General features: G+C 40.2%; 1 protein-coding gene across 2 annotated transcripts in view; it reads left to right on the forward strand.

Moving 5' to 3' along the window:
- The window catches only part of slit1b (slit homolog 1b (Drosophila)), an 82,425-nt gene that overhangs the window by 54,560 nt on the left and 9,797 nt on the right, over nucleotides 1-18,068 (forward strand). For both annotated transcript variants that reach the window (XM_085458164.1, XM_085458163.1), the window contains exons 13-29: nucleotides 884-1,027; nucleotides 1,120-1,283; nucleotides 1,588-1,611; nucleotides 1,736-1,880; nucleotides 2,930-3,004; nucleotides 3,338-3,481; nucleotides 4,087-4,230; nucleotides 4,320-4,486; nucleotides 4,653-4,791; nucleotides 5,837-5,905; nucleotides 6,761-6,832; nucleotides 9,594-9,665; nucleotides 9,908-9,979; nucleotides 14,043-14,206; nucleotides 17,030-17,154; nucleotides 17,456-17,550; nucleotides 17,810-17,949. In XM_085458164.1, the coding sequence (XP_085314290.1) occupies nucleotides 884-1,027; nucleotides 1,120-1,283; nucleotides 1,588-1,611; nucleotides 1,736-1,880; nucleotides 2,930-3,004; nucleotides 3,338-3,481; nucleotides 4,087-4,230; nucleotides 4,320-4,486; nucleotides 4,653-4,791; nucleotides 5,837-5,905; nucleotides 6,761-6,832; nucleotides 9,594-9,665; nucleotides 9,908-9,979; nucleotides 14,043-14,206; nucleotides 17,030-17,154; nucleotides 17,456-17,550; nucleotides 17,810-17,949 (1,955 nt within the window). The remainder of the gene's footprint in view (nucleotides 1-883; nucleotides 1,028-1,119; nucleotides 1,284-1,587; nucleotides 1,612-1,735; nucleotides 1,881-2,929; nucleotides 3,005-3,337; nucleotides 3,482-4,086; nucleotides 4,231-4,319; nucleotides 4,487-4,652; nucleotides 4,792-5,836; nucleotides 5,906-6,760; nucleotides 6,833-9,593; nucleotides 9,666-9,907; nucleotides 9,980-14,042; nucleotides 14,207-17,029; nucleotides 17,155-17,455; nucleotides 17,551-17,809; nucleotides 17,950-18,068) is intronic.

Consider the following 18,068-nt stretch of genomic DNA (forward strand, 5'->3'; position numbering starts at 1 on the left):
GGGCATAAAACACAAAATAGCATTGCAGCAGTTTTGTTTTTAAAATAAGAGACGTTTGCAAGTATTCAGATGCTGGTGATGAATCAGCTCATCATAATTATGTACACTACTATGGAAAAGTCTTGTTAAGCCACTAAGCCCCAAACTCACCTATGAGTCATAGAAGCATAAACAGGTACCTAATTCCAGGGATGAACCAGTGTTGCATCTACACATACCACAACTTAGAAAGTAACCTGTTTTAAAATTGTATCTTTAGACACTTTGTTACTAAAGTGTAAATTGATGGATTTATTTATAGGGCTTTTGTACCCAGGCACTCAAAACACCTTATACAACTCCATCACCTGTTCACACACATTCAACAATCACTTTCTTTTCTAGCTCTAAGTGCTATCTAACATTCACACTCCATCGAGCTAATCAGGAACACCTGGGGGTTGTCTATCTTGCCCAAGGATACTTTGGCAAGCAAACTGGAGCAGCAACTTTTCAATTTTTAGTCGACCTGCTCTATCTCCTGAGCCTCAGCCAACCACAAGCAGCCTGTTACAGGCATCTTTTGCAGGCCTAACAAGGTGATTCCTAGATAGCTATTAGGTGTTAACTTGGCAGATATTAACATAATGTGCAGCTTGTTGTTTGAAACCTTGAAGAAACTGAACAAGTGGAGGACAAAAGAAGAAGTGGTTGGCCTGAAAAACTATCTCCAGCAAATGAAGAGTTTGTGAAAATCATGTCCTAATAGTAAAAAGAAAAAAGGCTCACTATCAGGCAAAACATAGAAAAAGGGTGGCTCAAGACTTGCACAGAACTGCATGTTAGATGATTTATTCAGAGTATTTTGTTATGATAATTAAGTGTGTCTACTGTATTGCTTAAGGTTGCTGAATGCAAATAAAATCCACTGCATCCGAGCCAACGTGTTCAAAGATCTGGAGAACCTGGCTCTTCTGTCGCTGTACGACAACAAGATCCAGAGTTTGGCCAAAGGCACCTTCAGCTCGCTGCGCAGCATCCAGACACTGTGAGAAAATACATGCGTGCTATTTCAAGTTCTGTTACACTCTATTCAGTCTGATCTGACTGATGTTGTTCCCTTTTGTAATTTCTCACCAGACACTTGGCCCAGAATCCCTTTGTGTGTGACTGTAATGTGAAGTGGCTGGCCGACTTCCTGCGTTCAAACCCCATAGAGACCAGCGGTGCACGCTGTGCCAGTCCTCGCCGCCTTGCCAACAAACGCATCGCACAGATCAAGAGCAACAAGTTCAGATGCTCTGGTCAGTCAGTGCCCTCTGTGTGTGTGCGTGCGTGTGTGGGTGTGTGACTGGATGACAAAGATGGAACTGAGACGAGGAGTGAAAAGTCTGGATATACTTGCTGCATCTGATAGTTTAAGACTGCCAGGCCTGGAAAGCTAAGCGCAGCTTTGCATTGTTTCAGTCCTCCTTTCTGCTGTAAGTGTCCTGCTGCCACCTACAGCCAAGTCAATTATGTGACGTGTGTATGTGTGTGTATGTGTGTGTGTGGCTATTGCTCCGTTGAAGCGTTCACACAGTTTTGTTTGCTTACTTTTCATGACAGCCAAGGAGCAGTACCACATCCCAGGTGATTTTGTGTTTGTATATTCATATATATTCTGTGTATGTGTGTAGTTAGATACATCAGTCTCTGATTGCCTCTATGTATCAGTAAGAACTTGTCTGTCTATCCTCTCCACATTTGGGTCCAGGCACTGAAGACAGACGTCTAAACTACGAGTGTAACAGTAAGCCAGTGTGTCCCGCTAAATGTCGCTGTGAAGCCAATGTGGTCGACTGCTCCAACCTCCGCCTCACTAAGTTCCCGGAGCACCTGCCGTCCTCCACTGAAGAGCTGTGAGATCCATGCCCACAAACACACAACCCACGTTAATAATATTCCATGCAGTCCTGGATTGTATATGCCAAACAGACTTTGCTGCAAATGTTCCAGTGCAAGAGGGCTTTTAGAAACAAAAGTATTATTTACCTTTGACCTTATTTTTGACCTTATTCCCTTTTACTCTTTACATCCACCAACCAAAAGAAGCACACAGCTAATTCACCTTATAGTTCACACCCTGTCATTAACGGTGTGGACGGGAGTGCCTGTTAGTGCACCAGCCTACTGCCACTGACAGGCGAATGCTTCCATCTCCACAGTAACAAGCCTATACAGTAATAGTTGGTGGGCGTGGTTATTTTTTAAATAAAATACTTGCTATGTGAACCTGCTTTTATACAACATGGTTTAATGATTTTTTTAAAATATTTTTTAATCAGCCAGGTCATGATTTTTGAATGAATGAATATTGCTGCTGATGTTTTTTTCAAACGTCTTCTTTTGTACCATAAGGTCATCTAGTCACATTCTATTTAAAAGACGTGGATATCACTACAGACGATCTTTATAACTGGGAAACTCAAACACTCCAGATGGACAAATAGCACTTTGTTCCCAAGGAGAAAAACATGTGGTTTTTGATTTTGGGGTCAACCGTCCCTTTGAGCATTACGTTGATGATGATGATGATGATGATGATGATGATGAAATTTGTCTTTCCGCTGTATTAGTCAGCTGTCACATAATTTATCTGGAATAAGCTTATATTTAAAGTGCATGCATTTAAGTTTGGGATCATTTAGGATTCATTGTTCTCTATTTACCCTCATAAGTCACACCCACACAAATTCAAATACATGCTCATTCCCTGTACTGAACATAAAAACACACACACTGTGCCAAACTATGACTTGGATATCCGTGTTGACATGTGTATGTGGATTCCTGCTGCACGGATGAGCACTCAGCACGAAACATGCACACATACCAAAGTCACTCTTCCCCTTGTGATGTTGTTTTCCTCCATCCTCTTCTCTGTGATCTCTCTCTATGATTGTCACAGGCGTCTCAACAACAATGACCTCTCCGTGCTGGAGGCCACAGGAGCCTTCAAGGGCCTGTCACAGCTTAAGAAAATGTAGGTCACCATGAAAAATGACAAATACTGTGACGAATGGCTGCTCCATCTTCAAAAGAAACTTTCAAGAGATCTTATCTTCTGGCATTTTCCAAGACCTTAGTGGGAAAAGGGGTTCAGAGAAAACTGTATGTAGTGACTTTGCATGACTGGATATTATTAGAGAAAATGCACAGCTTCATGTAGAGTGAAAACACTGGACACATTTTCAAAGTAGTAAAGGTACTAAAAGTTGTGTGAAACTTAAGGCTGAATGATCATGCTCAGTTGGGTTTCTGGCAAAGAGCTGTCAGGAAGCAGCTGTTATGTTGTGTGCTATCCTTCTCACTTCAGTAACCTGAGCAACAACAAGATTTCAGAGATTGAGGACGGCGCATTTGAGGGTGCTTCCTCGGTGGTGGAGCTTCACCTGACAGCCAACCACCTGGAATCTGTGAGAGGGAGCATGTTCAAAGGCATGGAGGGCATGCGCATGCTGTGAGTTTGATACATACATAGAATTAGGTCACTGTGTATACTAAGCTCTCAGCTTTATTTTTAGGGGTTCAACAGTTCAGAAAGTTGCATCACCTTTGAGAATAACAACAACTCTACTGTGCAGTCCTATTTTCAGGGACTCAAACATAGCTGGACAATTAAAGAAAAGACTGTTTCACAGACAGGTGTAGTCTTTAGCTTTTGTTATTTCTCCGTGAATTGAGCATGAAATTCAAAGTCTGGCAATCACTGTTGCTGTGAACTCACAATCTGAGCGCAACAGTGATTTCAGTCGCAGTGAAATGGGCCATCTTCAGGCTTTAAAAACAAGCCAGAAACATCGGAGGGACAGAAGAAATTTATGAGTGGCCAAATCAACAGCTTGGTGCACTGAAGGGGGAAAAAGTTAAGAACAGAAACATGAAAAGCAAGAAGAAGCGGCTGAGTTGATCTTAACCCAAAGGAGCTGCATTTACTTTGCTGAAGATAAAACTAAAGGATGAAAGCCAAAGCTCATTTTATTTATCTTATGAATATGAAATATCATATTTGAGGGAGCTTTGCATAAAACATGTCTGTCCTAAAATGTCTCTCTCGCTGTGTAGGATGCTCAGGAATAATAAGATTAGCTGTATCCATAACGGGAGCTTCACCGGGCTGACCAACGTCAGGCTGCTCTCACTGTATGATAACCAGCTGAGCACCATCCTCCCTGGAGCCTTCGACACACTGCCCAACCTGTCCACACTGTTAGTGACACACCCACAAATACGTGCAGACACACTCTCTGTTTGTTTCCATTTATCTTACCTACCTACCATGTCGGCTTGCCCATCAGAAACCTTCTGGCCAATCCTTTTAAATGTGACTGCCGTCTGTCCTGGTTTGGGGCGTGGCTTAGAAGTCGGCGAATCGTGACAGGGAATCCTCGCTGTCAGGGGCCCGCTTTTCTTCGAGAAATCCCACTGCAGGATGTAGCTGTGCCTGATTTCCGTTGTGAGGATGGTATGATTGGCATTTTATCTATAAGCAGAAATCTAATAAATGTAACAAGCATCGCCTAAAAATGCATGACAGCAAAGTTATCACGCCTTGCAATTTTTTTCTGAGAAGCACTGCCATTGAAAGGTTGTTGTTTGTTAAGTGAAATTTGCCCCCCCCGTCTGTTCAGGCGCTGTGCTCGAGGACAGCAGCTGTGGTCCGGGGCCTCAGTGTCCCAGCCAGTGCACCTGTATGGACACAGTTGTGCGCTGCAGCAACAAACATCTGCAGGCTCTGCCTAGAGGACTGCCCCGCAACGTCACTGAACTGTGAGTCTGACTGCACGGCCAAGACAAAAAATGTTATTTCTTAATTTGCTTTGAACATTTAAACTGCAAAACTCACTAAAATTGGCATGCATCGCAATTCTATATTAAATAAAATATAGAATAATTAAAAACAGCCATAGTAAATAATGCAGTCTTGCCAGCTTCTGTGTTGGCCCTAAACTGGCTCGTTCAAGTTTAAACAAAGGAAATGAGCTTCATTTTTTCAGTGCAGATAAATTGGAGACGTAATTGATTCTACTTAATAGAGTCACAGATTTATAGTGTAAAACAAGCATATACAAAACATTTATGTGAATTATCTGTGGTATCACTGTTTTTTTTGTAGTAACCAGGCTTTTTATAGCAATTGTGGTTTTCTTATTATTAAGTGTCTCCCTGAAATTAACTAAATTCATTGAGCCAGAAAAAAATCAGGAACCTTGTGACTTTGTAATTATGTCAGAATTATTCACGTATTTGCATGGATGTTATTTACCAAACAGGCTTTTTTGCAGATGTTGAAGTATGTGAGGGCTCCTAAACAAAAGTTTTATTTAGCCTTGACTTTATTTGACCTTATTCCCTTTTACTGTTTACATCTACCAACCAAAAGAAGGTTGTCAAACACAAGGCTCAGAGGCCAGAAGTGGCCCGGCAAAGACTCCAGTCCACTGGATGACATTGGAAACTGTGAAGGAGGACGTAAACTTTGGAATTTTCAAAACCTGTTTTACAGCTGTTCCTACTGATAAAAACCTCACACATGCCAATACATACTACATCAAATTATTTAAGTAATCAATAAATAAACCATTAGAAAACATCCTGTTTTCTCAGTCTAGAATAGAAATGTCTGTTTTTTACAAAGGGTCGTTAATGCATAGTTAAGCGAGCTTCTTTGGTCTGGCTCACTGAAGATCGAAGTGTGCCTGTGAGTTTGACATCCTTAACTTAGAACCTTATCTTAGAATTTGTTTGATAATCTCTGTGCATTATTATTGTTCTGTAGAAATGCACAACAGATCTTTGTGTTTTGTCCCCTCAGGTATCTGGATGGTAATCAGTTCACCAGCGTTCCCAAAGAGTTACCTGCTTTTAAATACCTGCAGCTTGTGTAAGAAACACTTGATTGAATCCTTCATTCATCCTCACGTGCCTCCTCACACTCAGTTTACCTACAGCTACATCTGCTATCACACATGCTTACAGCCTCTCATGTTGGTAGTGAAAGCACTTTTCTTCTCTTCCACCAATGAAAACATCTACTACAGTGAAGAGGTTAATGCAGTAATATACAGTCATGCTGACGCACAAACTCTTGCTATTTTCTTCTTTGCTGTGGAACATTACATTCTAGGCGAAGCACTGAGGTTTAGATAGTGACCAGTGAACAGCCGAAGACTCGTACCTCATTTTTAAAAACAAAGGACGGTCAAAGATTCTCAACACACAGACTGAGGCACATTTTAGACCATGGTAACTAAATGATCCTGACAGTCACACACTGCTAGAAATGCAGCTGAAATCAGAAGCCAAAAAGAAGAAGCAAAAGTAACACTGGTTGCAGAGCAGAACCAAATATGAATTAAATAGTTTTTACAGTTTTATGAAGAACATGTGACAGTAATATCAAAACCTTCAAAGGAAATTTGAGAATAAGGTTGCACATTTTGTATGTTTGAACACTTGTACAGTTGTTACAAAAAAAGCTGCAAACTGTGCTCAGCATCTTCTATTTGTATAGTCATCCAGCAGGGGGCGCTGTAGACTGTGTAGTGAATTCAGTAAAACACGCACACAGCTGAGGATGATGTGATCGGTTCACTTTAATAATGAGCAGCATTTTAGTTTTGTGTGTTACTATGTTACAGTACGTGTGCTAGTGTGTTTGCGCCTGTATGTGTTGTGCAGTGGGACCTCTGCAGTACTCTGTGTGTATACTGACTGAAACTGACCTTTGCCTTTCCAGTGATCTGAGCAACAATAAAATCAACTCCCTGTCTGATGATTCCTTCTCCAACATGAGCCAGCTCACCACACTGTGAGTTCATACACACAACTGTTCTTGGTCAAGTGTTACAAGACAAATCAGCACACACACAATGGGCATCAGAAAGATGTCAGTTCACTAAATCACTTCTGTTACAAAACAAAATGCTGAAAAAACGAATCACTTTGAGAAAAATATTAGCTTATTGTAAATTTGATGGCAGCAATAAATCTGTTTATTACTGTGCAGCGTCCGGTCTGTCTGTAAACATGTGGAAACTGAGGAGAGCAGCTGCTGGACTTCTGGGAAAGTTGCCATTTTTGTAGCTGTGATCACTGTCATATTGGGTTTCATGATGCTCCAAATGTCTTTTCCCTTTGTTAAACATGTGGACTGCCAGTTCAGCACTCAGGCATTTCTACTATGAAGCCATGGTTGTCAAAGGTCAGCTGTCGGGGAAGCAGGAAGTGGACCCAAATGCACTCAGGAGTCTGAATTTAAACCCAGAATCCAACTTTAATGCTGATAGTTCACTGGAATAAAAAACAAACTCAAAAAACTGAGGCAAAGTATCTTTCTGTATTGATGGTGCCTTTCCTCATGTCCAAGCAGCCAGTTCCATAGGTACTAATGCGCCTGTATACTGTCAGAGACGCAGACCTGTAACTGTTTGCTGATGACAAGACATAGCTCTTCTCTTTAGTCACAGCACCCAAATTTATTTTAGAAGAATTCAAAATTTAGATTTTTCTGACCACGGAACAGTTTTTTTCCTTAGTTCATTTTAAATGATCTTTGGTCCAGAGAACAAAGTGGTGATTGTGGATCATACCACATCTCTACCACATCACATCTTCTCCTTGACATTATAGACCTTTATCCTTCATGCAAAGAAAACTGTGTTCACTGACCAAGCCCAGCAGTGATGACAAAATTAAGCCTGTTTCTAGTGTAGTGTCCCAAGCATCCAATTAATTCATTTTTCAGCCTTGTCACATGCACACAAAGATTTCTCCAGATTTTCCAAATCTTTTGAAATTATTATGTACTGAAGGCGATGTGATATTCAAAGTCTTTGCAAATTTACATTGAAGAACATTATTGTGAAATTGTCAGAAACAGAAATTTCTGATAATTTGAAATACTTTGATATCCAGTCATGTTACCAGTTAATCCAGTTAGTTGGAAAATCCATCTGTTTCTCTTTTTAGTACCACTTGTGTTTCCAACCTTATGTTGCCACCATCTTTTCTGAAATGTTTTTGTGGACATCAAATTCTAAATGAGCTGATATTTTTCTTAAAATGGTACATTTTCTCGTTTTAAACCTTTGATAGGATTTCTGTGCTCAATTGTGAAAGAAAAGTGGGTTTGTGAGATTACCATGTTGCTTTTATTTTATTTTTTTTTAAGATGTAACCCCTTTAAAATGTGGTGCGTTTGGAGAGACAGATTTTTAAAAGCTAGAATGCCCCAGGCTGCCACAACACTGGAGCCTTTGCTTCACACAAAGCAAAACAAGAGTAATATTGTGAACTCTAAAAACAAAACGTTCTTCTGGTTTGCAACACATGAAATGTAATGATATTGTTTGTAGTGCTTCTTGTGTTAAAATGAAAATGCTTGTTTTCAAATGTTCATTTCTTCCCAAATCATGAAAAACCTAAAGTCGACCAACTAATGGTGCTAAAAATATTTATTTCACCCCTGAGGAAAGGTCATTGGGTTGTAAAAACCAGACATGGCAGTTGTCAGCACATTTTTACTCTGCTTGTGTACAAAGTGGAAATCTTAACCTAAGAGAAAATTGTGGCCAGAGAAAGAGTCTTGGAGGCCATCGAAAAAAGATGTAGTCACTGAATTTCCACACCATGTTTCAAGGATGTGGCCAGAAGTTCAATGAAATGATTTTTGTTTTGGGGTTTTTTTGAAAGCAAACCGATTTTAGGCCTTAAAGTCTGTTTAAAGGTCCCAAACAGAATAAAGGTAGATAGAAATGTGTTACATCTCATAAAGCACCTCAAGTAGACTCACAGGAGTCAACATTGGGTGGATGTGAAAAGTTTGAAAAGTTAAAAGGAGTTCAAAACAAGCAATCTTCCCAGACCTCTGTTTTCCACTCTTCGTCTCTAGTTGAGGCTAGAGGGTTCAGACTCCAAATCTTCAGCCAAACTGTCACTGTCCATCCATTCATCCATCCATTTTCTACTACTTATTTGGGTCACAGGGCAGCAGTCTAAGCAGAGATGCCCAGGCCTCCTCTACCACTGCCCTCAGCTCTTTCAGAATGAAACCACTACGTTCACAAACTAGCAGAGAGACAAGATCTCTTTACCACGTCCTTGGCCTGCCCCAGGGCTTTACCGACAGGCTACTGAGGAGCCCCAGCATCCTAGTCACACGCCAGAACTACTTAAACTACTTAAACATGTTGATTTGCAGGAGCAGTGACTTTAGACACCCTGTGGAGGAAGCTAATTTCTCCCACTTGTGTCTGCAATTTTATTCTTTCTTAGTCCATTACCCACAGATCATGGCCATAGGTGAGGATAGGAATGTAGGTCTGTCTGACCTGTCTGTGAATCTTCAATTTCACTCTCGTTCAACTTCCAGTGCTGCAGCAATTTATATCCATGCATTCATGCAATTTCTTAACTGCTTATCCAGTTCAAGGTCACAGGGGGCTGGAGCCTCTTCCACTGCAAGAGCAGTCAGACTTTACCAACTGCTGCTGTGTGGGTTGCATTGTGGAGTAAAACACACACCATCTTTGGTTCTGCTGCATTTAATTTGATCTTTTCTTCTCTTCCAGGATCCTCAGTTACAATGAACTGCGCTGTATCCCTCCTCTGGCACTGGGTGGCTTGCGCTCGCTTAGACTGCTGTGAGCACACACACACACACACGTGCTCACGCACATACACACACAGTATCATACGTGCGACATGCCAAACCACATCACTGTAACTTCTTCGCTTTATAATAAGCCATCATCTGTTTTAGGACTTTAAATGTCCCTCTGTTGTTGAGGTGAATGAGAGTTGCTGTCAGAGTCACTGTGGTCACTGAGTTTTCAGTTTAACTATTTATAACCTTTTCTGACCCGTAAGTGTATCTGTCTTCCAGCTCTCTCCATGGCAACGACATCTCTGAGCTGCAGGAGGGTATCTTCAGTGATGTGGTCTCCTTGTCTCACCTGTAAGTCTTTATAAATGCAGTCACACATCACACACAGGCTTACAGTACATACACAATGACAGCACCAACTGGCTGCAACAGTAGGAGAGTGGGGTCTGTCCTTACTGACAGAATGAGGTCTGTGTGTATGTGTATGTGTGTCCATGTGTGTGTGTGTGTGTGTGTGTGTGTGTGTGTGTCCGTGTGTGCGTGCGTGTGTGTGTGTGTGTGTGTGAGAGAGAGAGAGATGCATGTTCATTTCCCTGCTTTTATGGTTCCACTCAGATAAAGTCCAGTTCCCAGAGAATGAGTGGTTTCAAGTGAAGTGGTTTGCTGCTGGATTTAATTAGCTGAAGAGATCCATTGCTTCCCATAGCTCTATTGATCTGAGGCCTGTGTGTGTGTGTGTGTGTGTGTGAGAGAGAGAGAGAGAGGGAGAGAGAGAGAGAAAGAGAGCATATACAGCATAATCATCTTCATGCAAGTATTACACGTGATGATCTGCAGAGATAGTGGATAGAGGGAAGAGAGGCAAAATGGAGATGGCTCGAGAAAGGCAAGATAAAGATAAAGAAGGAGAAGGAAGGAAAGAGAAGGATGATTAAATGTGAGCAAAAAGGATGTAAAATGAGGTGTGTGTGTGTGGGGGGCATTTTGACTTCTGAAGCATGGCATCATCTCTGCAATAGGACCTTGCTGACTCCCAGTATGTAAAGAGAACAAATTGGGCTGTAAAGTGATCTCTCGTCACTTATTCCGCTGCAGAAACCGACTTTAGCTTTGCTCTGTGATGATTTCTTAATTTCTTGAGGTAGAGCCTGCATTTGAATCCTTTGTGAATTTGCAGCAGTGCGCTACCTGAAACATAATAGCTAACATTTTGCATTTAAAAACCCCCCAGTAAGGTCTACAGAAAATTTTGAATTGCACCAATTCTGATTTTTCTCATTTTCTGTCATGGATAAGGTGGTGGTGATGATGTGGTACTAGAACAATGCAGTCTTAACAAACAACATGAAGAACCCCCGTCACCCTAAAGATCCCCATAATGGGTCCAGGCTTTATCTAGTATTCAAGCACAAGTCACACGTTAATATGCGTGTGACATTCTGAGTGAAGAGGCTTCCTATTTCAAAAACCAAAACCAAAATGGAAGCAGATTTTATTTTTCATTTCCATTTCATTGAATTTGGTTGAATTGCAGATTTTCTCTTACATTTTCAACTACATGAGTGTTACAGTTCACTGCTGTAAGGGTGTTTAAATCTCACTGTGGGCTAGTAACACATTGTCTTCATTGTTCTTTAAGTGTTTCTGAGCCATAGAGTCCAAGAGATTTCAGGCTCACTGTGGCTGCTGCTAAACCTGAAGTCTTTGTTTATTTTCCTGATGAAAATTTAAAAAACAAAAAAGCCCAGAGCTTAGGAGGTTAATCGACTGATAAGAATTGACTTTTCTCTCACATGACTTGAAATGCTCTGACTGTATTCTGTGTCATTGTGGGGACATTTTTGCATTGAGTAGTATTTGATCCCACATTTGTCTCCAATTATTTTATCAAGTGGACCACTCATATATGAATACATTTTTAGAATTTCACAAGCATGTCAGTATGTGTGACACTGTCTCTGTGTGAGCACTGAGGTCTGAGAGCTCCACCCTGTGGCTTTGAAAAATATTGCAGCGCATTTTGTTAAAGGTCAACCCTCCTTCCTCTCTGATATCAGCGCATTCGTCCCTGTTTTCACTCATTTTAATCCCCTCTTTCTACGTCTTCTCTTCTGCTATATTCTCCTGATACTTTCATTCCCCACTTCATAATCCTACTTTTTCTAAAGTTATTCATTGAGAGCGCTTGCAGTCACATGAAATAACAATGACTGTTTTCTTTTCTTCACATGCATACACACAGTCAACAGACAAAAATCTAGTTCTCAGATTTCTATCCCAAGTAAGCTGTCATTATCACAGGAAGTTATCACGCCAGGTTCATTTCCTTTCTGGAATGTCTAAAAGCAAAATTACTCCAGATCTTACTGTGAGCTATGAAATGGCTTTAGCCTTATTTCTAAAATTTAAATCTATACAAAAGCAGGGTTCAGTATGGTTTTATTAAATCAAATCACATCACTTTTATTGTCACGTCACATCACTGGTACAGCACATGTGAGTGAGATCCTTGTATGCAAGTGTCACAAGCAACAGTGGTGTGCAAAAATACAAGAAACATAAGAAACAAGCCAGATGTAAGAGCAGGAATGTGAGAATTATAAGAATAAATATATGTACAATTATAAGGATGAACATGCACGTGTGTGTGTGTGTGTGTGTGTGTGTGTGTGTGTGTGTGTGTGTGTGTGTGTGTGTGTGTGTGTGTGTGTGTGTGTGTGTGTGTATACATCTATGCAAAATATACAGAGGTCAGCAGTTTGAATATTGTGCAAAGAAATGGCACATATGTACAATATGGAGTGCATAGTGTTGAAGTGAGAGTGAATTATTAAAAGGATTTCAAACATATGACATCATTTTTTAAAACCTTAAACTGTTTATTGTTAGTTCTCAAACAAGTGAAACAGTTGTGTAATGCTGACAAAAAAAACACCTGGTGAAACATGACACAGCTGGTTAGTAACAGATCAGCAAGGAGCAGGAGTATAAGAGCATCCCAGACAGGTAGAGTTACCTGCATTTGAAAAAGTCTTCACCAGTAAAGAGTGCCTGGGTCAATAGTTCAGCAGCGATTCTCACTGTGAAACTACAAAGAATTTAGAGATTTCATTCCCTACAGATCATAATATCATTAAAAGATTCAGAAAATCCAGAGAAATCCCCCCCACACTAGAGACAAGGCGGAAACCAATTTTGAGTGGTCGTGATCTTCAGGCCCTTGGGTAGCCCTGCATTAAAAACAGACACAAGTCTGCAGAATGTGAATCAGTCTGTATTAGTTTACACACACATGGGCAGCCTAACATGGGGAGAGACTGTTACAACAAGCTACGATGGATAAATGTAAATATGAGCGGAAACAACTAGAATGTGAAAGCACTGTCAAATACATTCAGGCAGATCAAATTGTTCCAGCTGTGGAGTGTGTAAATGTCCACAATATTAAGTATTAAGAAAATATGCTTTAAGTAGGGAGAAGAGTCTGGGTAAAAATGTTAATATACTCCTCCCATGGGTTTGCCACAAATCCATCTGCATGCCTCAGGATCCTGAGGGTGCACAGGTCCTGGAGAAATGGCAGATTGCAGTCTGCCTTTGTCCTTGGCAGTGGCTTCAGAGTAACAGATGGTGATGGAGGAGGTGAGGATGGAGGTGTAGAAGTGTAACATCAGTGTCTTTGGCAGATTGAACTCTGTCAGCTGCCACAGGAAGTGTCGTCTATTGTGTTTTTTCTTTTCTGTTTTTGCAAAGGTATCATTAATGCTAAATGATAAATGTGCAGTTAGGAATAATACAAGCTGTAATCGAAGGTTATAGTCCTGGATCACCTTGGTTATCACATGTGGACATGATGTCAGGGAGGTGCCAAGGTGTATTCTGTATGCATTCCAGCAACATTGCTCCATTAAAAACATGTAAATAAATAAATAAATACTTTTTAAAATAAAGTATCAGTGCCTGCACTCAAGATCTGTCACCCATTTTGACATTCAGAGCATTAGAAAACAACAAAAAACCCAAACTGTGGAGCAGCTAAACTCCCAGCAAGAGTGAGGATAACGTTTCACTTTCATGTAGGAACTGGACTCCTCACCTACCAAGCACTTTAACAGAGGTCAACAGAAGAGGTGATGCAATGCAGCGGTTAACTGGTTAAATCCAGCATTAGTATAGCGTTCCAACTGTTAGAAAAGGCGTGTAACTCTAAAACCTCATCGTTATAACATCACTCTCCTTTTTTCTCTTCAAACCTTACCACTCAATCCAACTTTTGTAGTTTCTCTCTTGCCTCATTTTCTCTTTTCGTGCCTTCAGTGTACTCGCTTCTGTTCTCCCATCCTTCCTCCAAAACCTGTTTTCTGTCTCACTATCTCCATCAGTGAGCGGACTCTTCATCTGCTTATTTCTTCAGAGCAATTGGAGCCAACCCGCTGTACTGCGACTGCCGTCTGCTGTGGCTGTCAGAGTGGGTGAAGAGCGGCTATAAGGAGCCTGGTATCGCCCGCTGTGCTGGCCCCCGCGGCATGGAGGGCAAGCTGCTGCTCACCACGCCTGCCGACAAGTTCCAGTGTGTAGGTAAGCTGGCAGTGAAAAACATGCGCACCTTACAGCAGCTTTAGTTTTATGCATCTCATAAGACTTTGTAGCTGAATAAAATATTTTACTTGGTTTATAAAATTGCTCTTTCACCAAACTGGCTCAGCATTCAATCTAAAACTGTTCATATGAAACACTAATATAATTTTTCTTGTCTGTAGGGTGAATTGTAAAGAAACAGTTAATTGGCTATTTCCATCATATATGATTTTTGCAATTGAATTTGTATAATGATCAACGCCCACATACTGTTGCTTCGTAATAGATGATATTTAATGAAAGGTTTTCTTTTCTGTTTGACCTTCAGAGGGTGTTGACTGCTGTTACTCCCACACACTAACAGCTAAAGACACTATAGTGGATCGTGTCTTTGACTGTGAAGTTAAAGTATGCAGAAAATTGCTTTAATAAAAATGTGCTAAATTTCGCTGGCAAGCTGTTTGTTTTAGACTCACAGCCTTCACAAACACCAAATATTCCACAATGAGCAATAATAATTCAAAATTAAATTAGAGTTAAATTAAATTAGTAAAATCACAATTACAGTTTTAATTATTGTAGATTTAAGAAAAAAAAGAATAATTATCATTTTTACTAAATGTAGTAAAAAATAAATGTTTTGTATCCGTATATACACTGAACAAAAATATAAACGCAACACTTTTGTTTTTGCTCCCATTCCCCATGGGATGGACGTAGAGACCTAAAATTCATTCCAGATACACAATATAACCATCCCTCCCAAACAGTGGTCACAAATCAGTCCAAATGTGTGGTAGTGGGCACATCTGCTATATTGAGATAATCCATCCCACCTCACAGGTGTGCCACATCAGGATGCTGATCTGACATCATGAGTAGTGCACAGGTGTACCTCAGACTGCCCACAACAAAAGGCCACCCTGGAATGTGCAGTTTTTTTGCGCTATTGGGGGTCTGGGGACCCAGAACCGGTCAGTATCTGGTGTGACCACCATTTACACTGTGGTGTTGTTACTTTTATATAAGTAAATGTAAAACCATCTTCCCGCCTTTATTCAGCTATAATACCATCAGTATTAGGACAAAGGGGAATACACAAGAGTCTGAAAAAATGTTAAGCCAATTCTCATTGCTTAGTGTATTTGTGATTTCCCATGGGGCATCCCTAACCTGTTCACATCAAAAAATCTTGAAGTCGCCCCTGGTGAAATAATCGTCTCACTGAAATTTGACAGCATTCGTCATTTTTAAATCCCTTCTATGCCTTTGTTGCCCTTTTAATGTCTATTTAATCTGTTTCTAGAGGTTTTGCCTATCTCTCTTTGCAATTTTATACTCTTTGTTTTTAATTTAATCTCCTTTCTTGGAGTATCTAATTTGTTTGCATTTGTCTTGCCTTCACTGTTTGTTGTTTATCTTTTAGAGCAGAAGCATACTAATACAAATATTAAAACAAGAAGTTGTTAAGAAGGTGCATTTAATCATCATCAGCTGGTAATATCACTCAGATGGCTTTATTTGTTAATCAACATTTGACTTTTGAATGACTTGTAAAGCAGTGGATAGAGGTTAGGGATTCAGATTTCTCCTATGTTTTTCTCTAGCCTTTTTCTGCTTATCAAAAAAACAAAAAACAAAGCAAAACTACTGACTTAAAGTTGTGAAATAAAAGGCAACAAAGTTACTAAGAGGAACAGCAACTGCTGTAAACAAGAGTGCACGGAGTTAAAGTTTAATTTAAACATGGCACCGGCGAAAAGAAAAGAGGCCCCAACATCATCAAGCCCAGAGGTTTAATCGCACTCTCTTTCTGGTGTGAACATAGTGTGAATTTTCCTTCAGTGGCTTCCTATCAGACTTTGTGTGCATTAACACTTTAAATGATGTATTTCTAAAATACTATTGCACTGTAAAATTTATTGTGGCGTTTCACTCTAATTAATTATTTCTCACACCTTCTGTGAAGCCTTTTGCAAACAGGGTGGAGCTTCTCTTGTCATTGCACAGGAACAATTTTTCATTTCACTTCTTACGAGTCTTGCACATAGTAGGAAATGTCACTTCTGTAAAGAGTGCAAACAAGCAACCGTTTAATAATTTGTCACTTGTCATGCTGGCACACAACAGTAGGAGTATCCAAAATAATAAAGTAGACAGGCTTTTTTTTTTGTATTACATTAATAAACAGTGATTATTAATGCGTCTGTCACAGCTGTTAGTGGATCTATTTTGAACCCAATTAGTCACTGTGTCACAGCCTTATAATCCCAACAGGGTTCACATAACACAAACCTGTTCTGCACCTCAAGTTTTGCCGCGTTGCAGAATGATCACGTAGTCAGTCCAACCCAACCCTGTATCTCACATATGTGTAAAACTTGCTATAAATCAGATGCAGATACTCTGGCCTGTGTGCTCAAACCAGAGTCATGTCAACCAACACACCAGAATACAAATGTTCCTCAGGCTTTTGCCAAAGCAGAGCAGTTTAAATAAAAAAAACAAAAAACAGACACAACATAATAGATGTTTTTCTTTAAAAAGAAATACATGTGTTTCATTCTGATTGATTCATCTAACAGCAAAATAATTCATTATAAATAAATGTATCCATTTACTGTGCACTGGACTGTGCACCAGAAATAATTATATCTGGAAATTACAGAAAAATAAAACATAAATGTTTTGTTTCTAAATTTAGGATTGGTCATTGCGTCTTGCCTGTGATTGATACATTTGTGTATTTGTCATGTGTGCCTCACATGTGTGTTAAAATGACTTGTATAGATTTTACAGCTGTGTATGTTTGTGTAAAATCAGGTCTGGTGGAGTCATCTGTTCAGGCCAAATGTAGTCCGTGTGTGTCTTCCCCCTGCCAGAACCAGGGCATCTGCAAAGTCCACCACACACAACAGTACACCTGTGTCTGCAAGTCTGGCTTCACGGTATGCAACTATGTGTGTGTGTGTTGCTTGTTGCAGTTTGAGTTTGAGTTTGTATTGTTTTCTTAAGCTTTATCATCAAAATATGAGCTCTGGCAGTCCCACAGTAATATATTTACAGAGCTAGATCTGATGTTTAAAGCCACTGATCCAATATTTTATGTGTTCGTGTGTAGTCTGTGATTGTTTTGAGATCACATCTGTCTCTGATAATCCCATCCGGTTACTCAGCTTGGCCTGATCTGTTTGTCTATGCTCATCAAAAATATGCTGTCAATTCAGTTTGCATGCATGTGGTGTGTAGGGCAAACACTGCGAGACTCCAGTTGACGCCTGCGTCAGCAATCCCTGCACCAATGGAGGAACCTGCCTGAGTGATGAGCAGACTAGAGGATTCAGGTAACAAAAATTTGGTGAAAGTAGCAGAAAAAACCTCTTTACCAACCCCACCAACAGATTTGGTCTAGTGGATGGATGTGGCATCATGTTGCAGAATCAAGCCCACCTGCTAAGATTCAAACATTAGTATGCTAAAATATATACCATGCTAATAAACGTTTGATATTAGCGCGTTAATGCATTTAGCACATGGAAATATTTGAATTTGTCTAAATGTTTCGTCTTCATAGTCAAGTTTCTTCTTTTGTTCTTTTTTAAGCTGTGCATGTGCTTTTGGTTTCCATGGCACTTTTTGCGAGGTGAACGTGGACGATTGTGAGGACCATGGTTGTGAGAGTGGCGCCACCTGTGTCGACGGAGTTGGCAACTACACCTGCTTGTGCCCTCCAAACTACACGGGTACAAAAGCAGCATCTGAATATTTATTACATTTTACAAACTGTTCACTTAGAAAAATGCTGCATAGCTGATCCATCACAGTAACATATTGAGGATTCCTGTAACAGTCAAAGGAGCTT

The sequence above is a fragment of the Copadichromis virginalis genome, linkage group LG6 (genome assembly GCF_057382275.1).
Source record: "Copadichromis virginalis isolate Kocher_CV1m ecotype Utaka linkage group LG6, C_Virginalis_male_GT1.1, whole genome shotgun sequence".
Lineage (NCBI taxonomy): Eukaryota > Metazoa > Chordata > Actinopteri > Cichliformes > Cichlidae > Copadichromis > Copadichromis virginalis.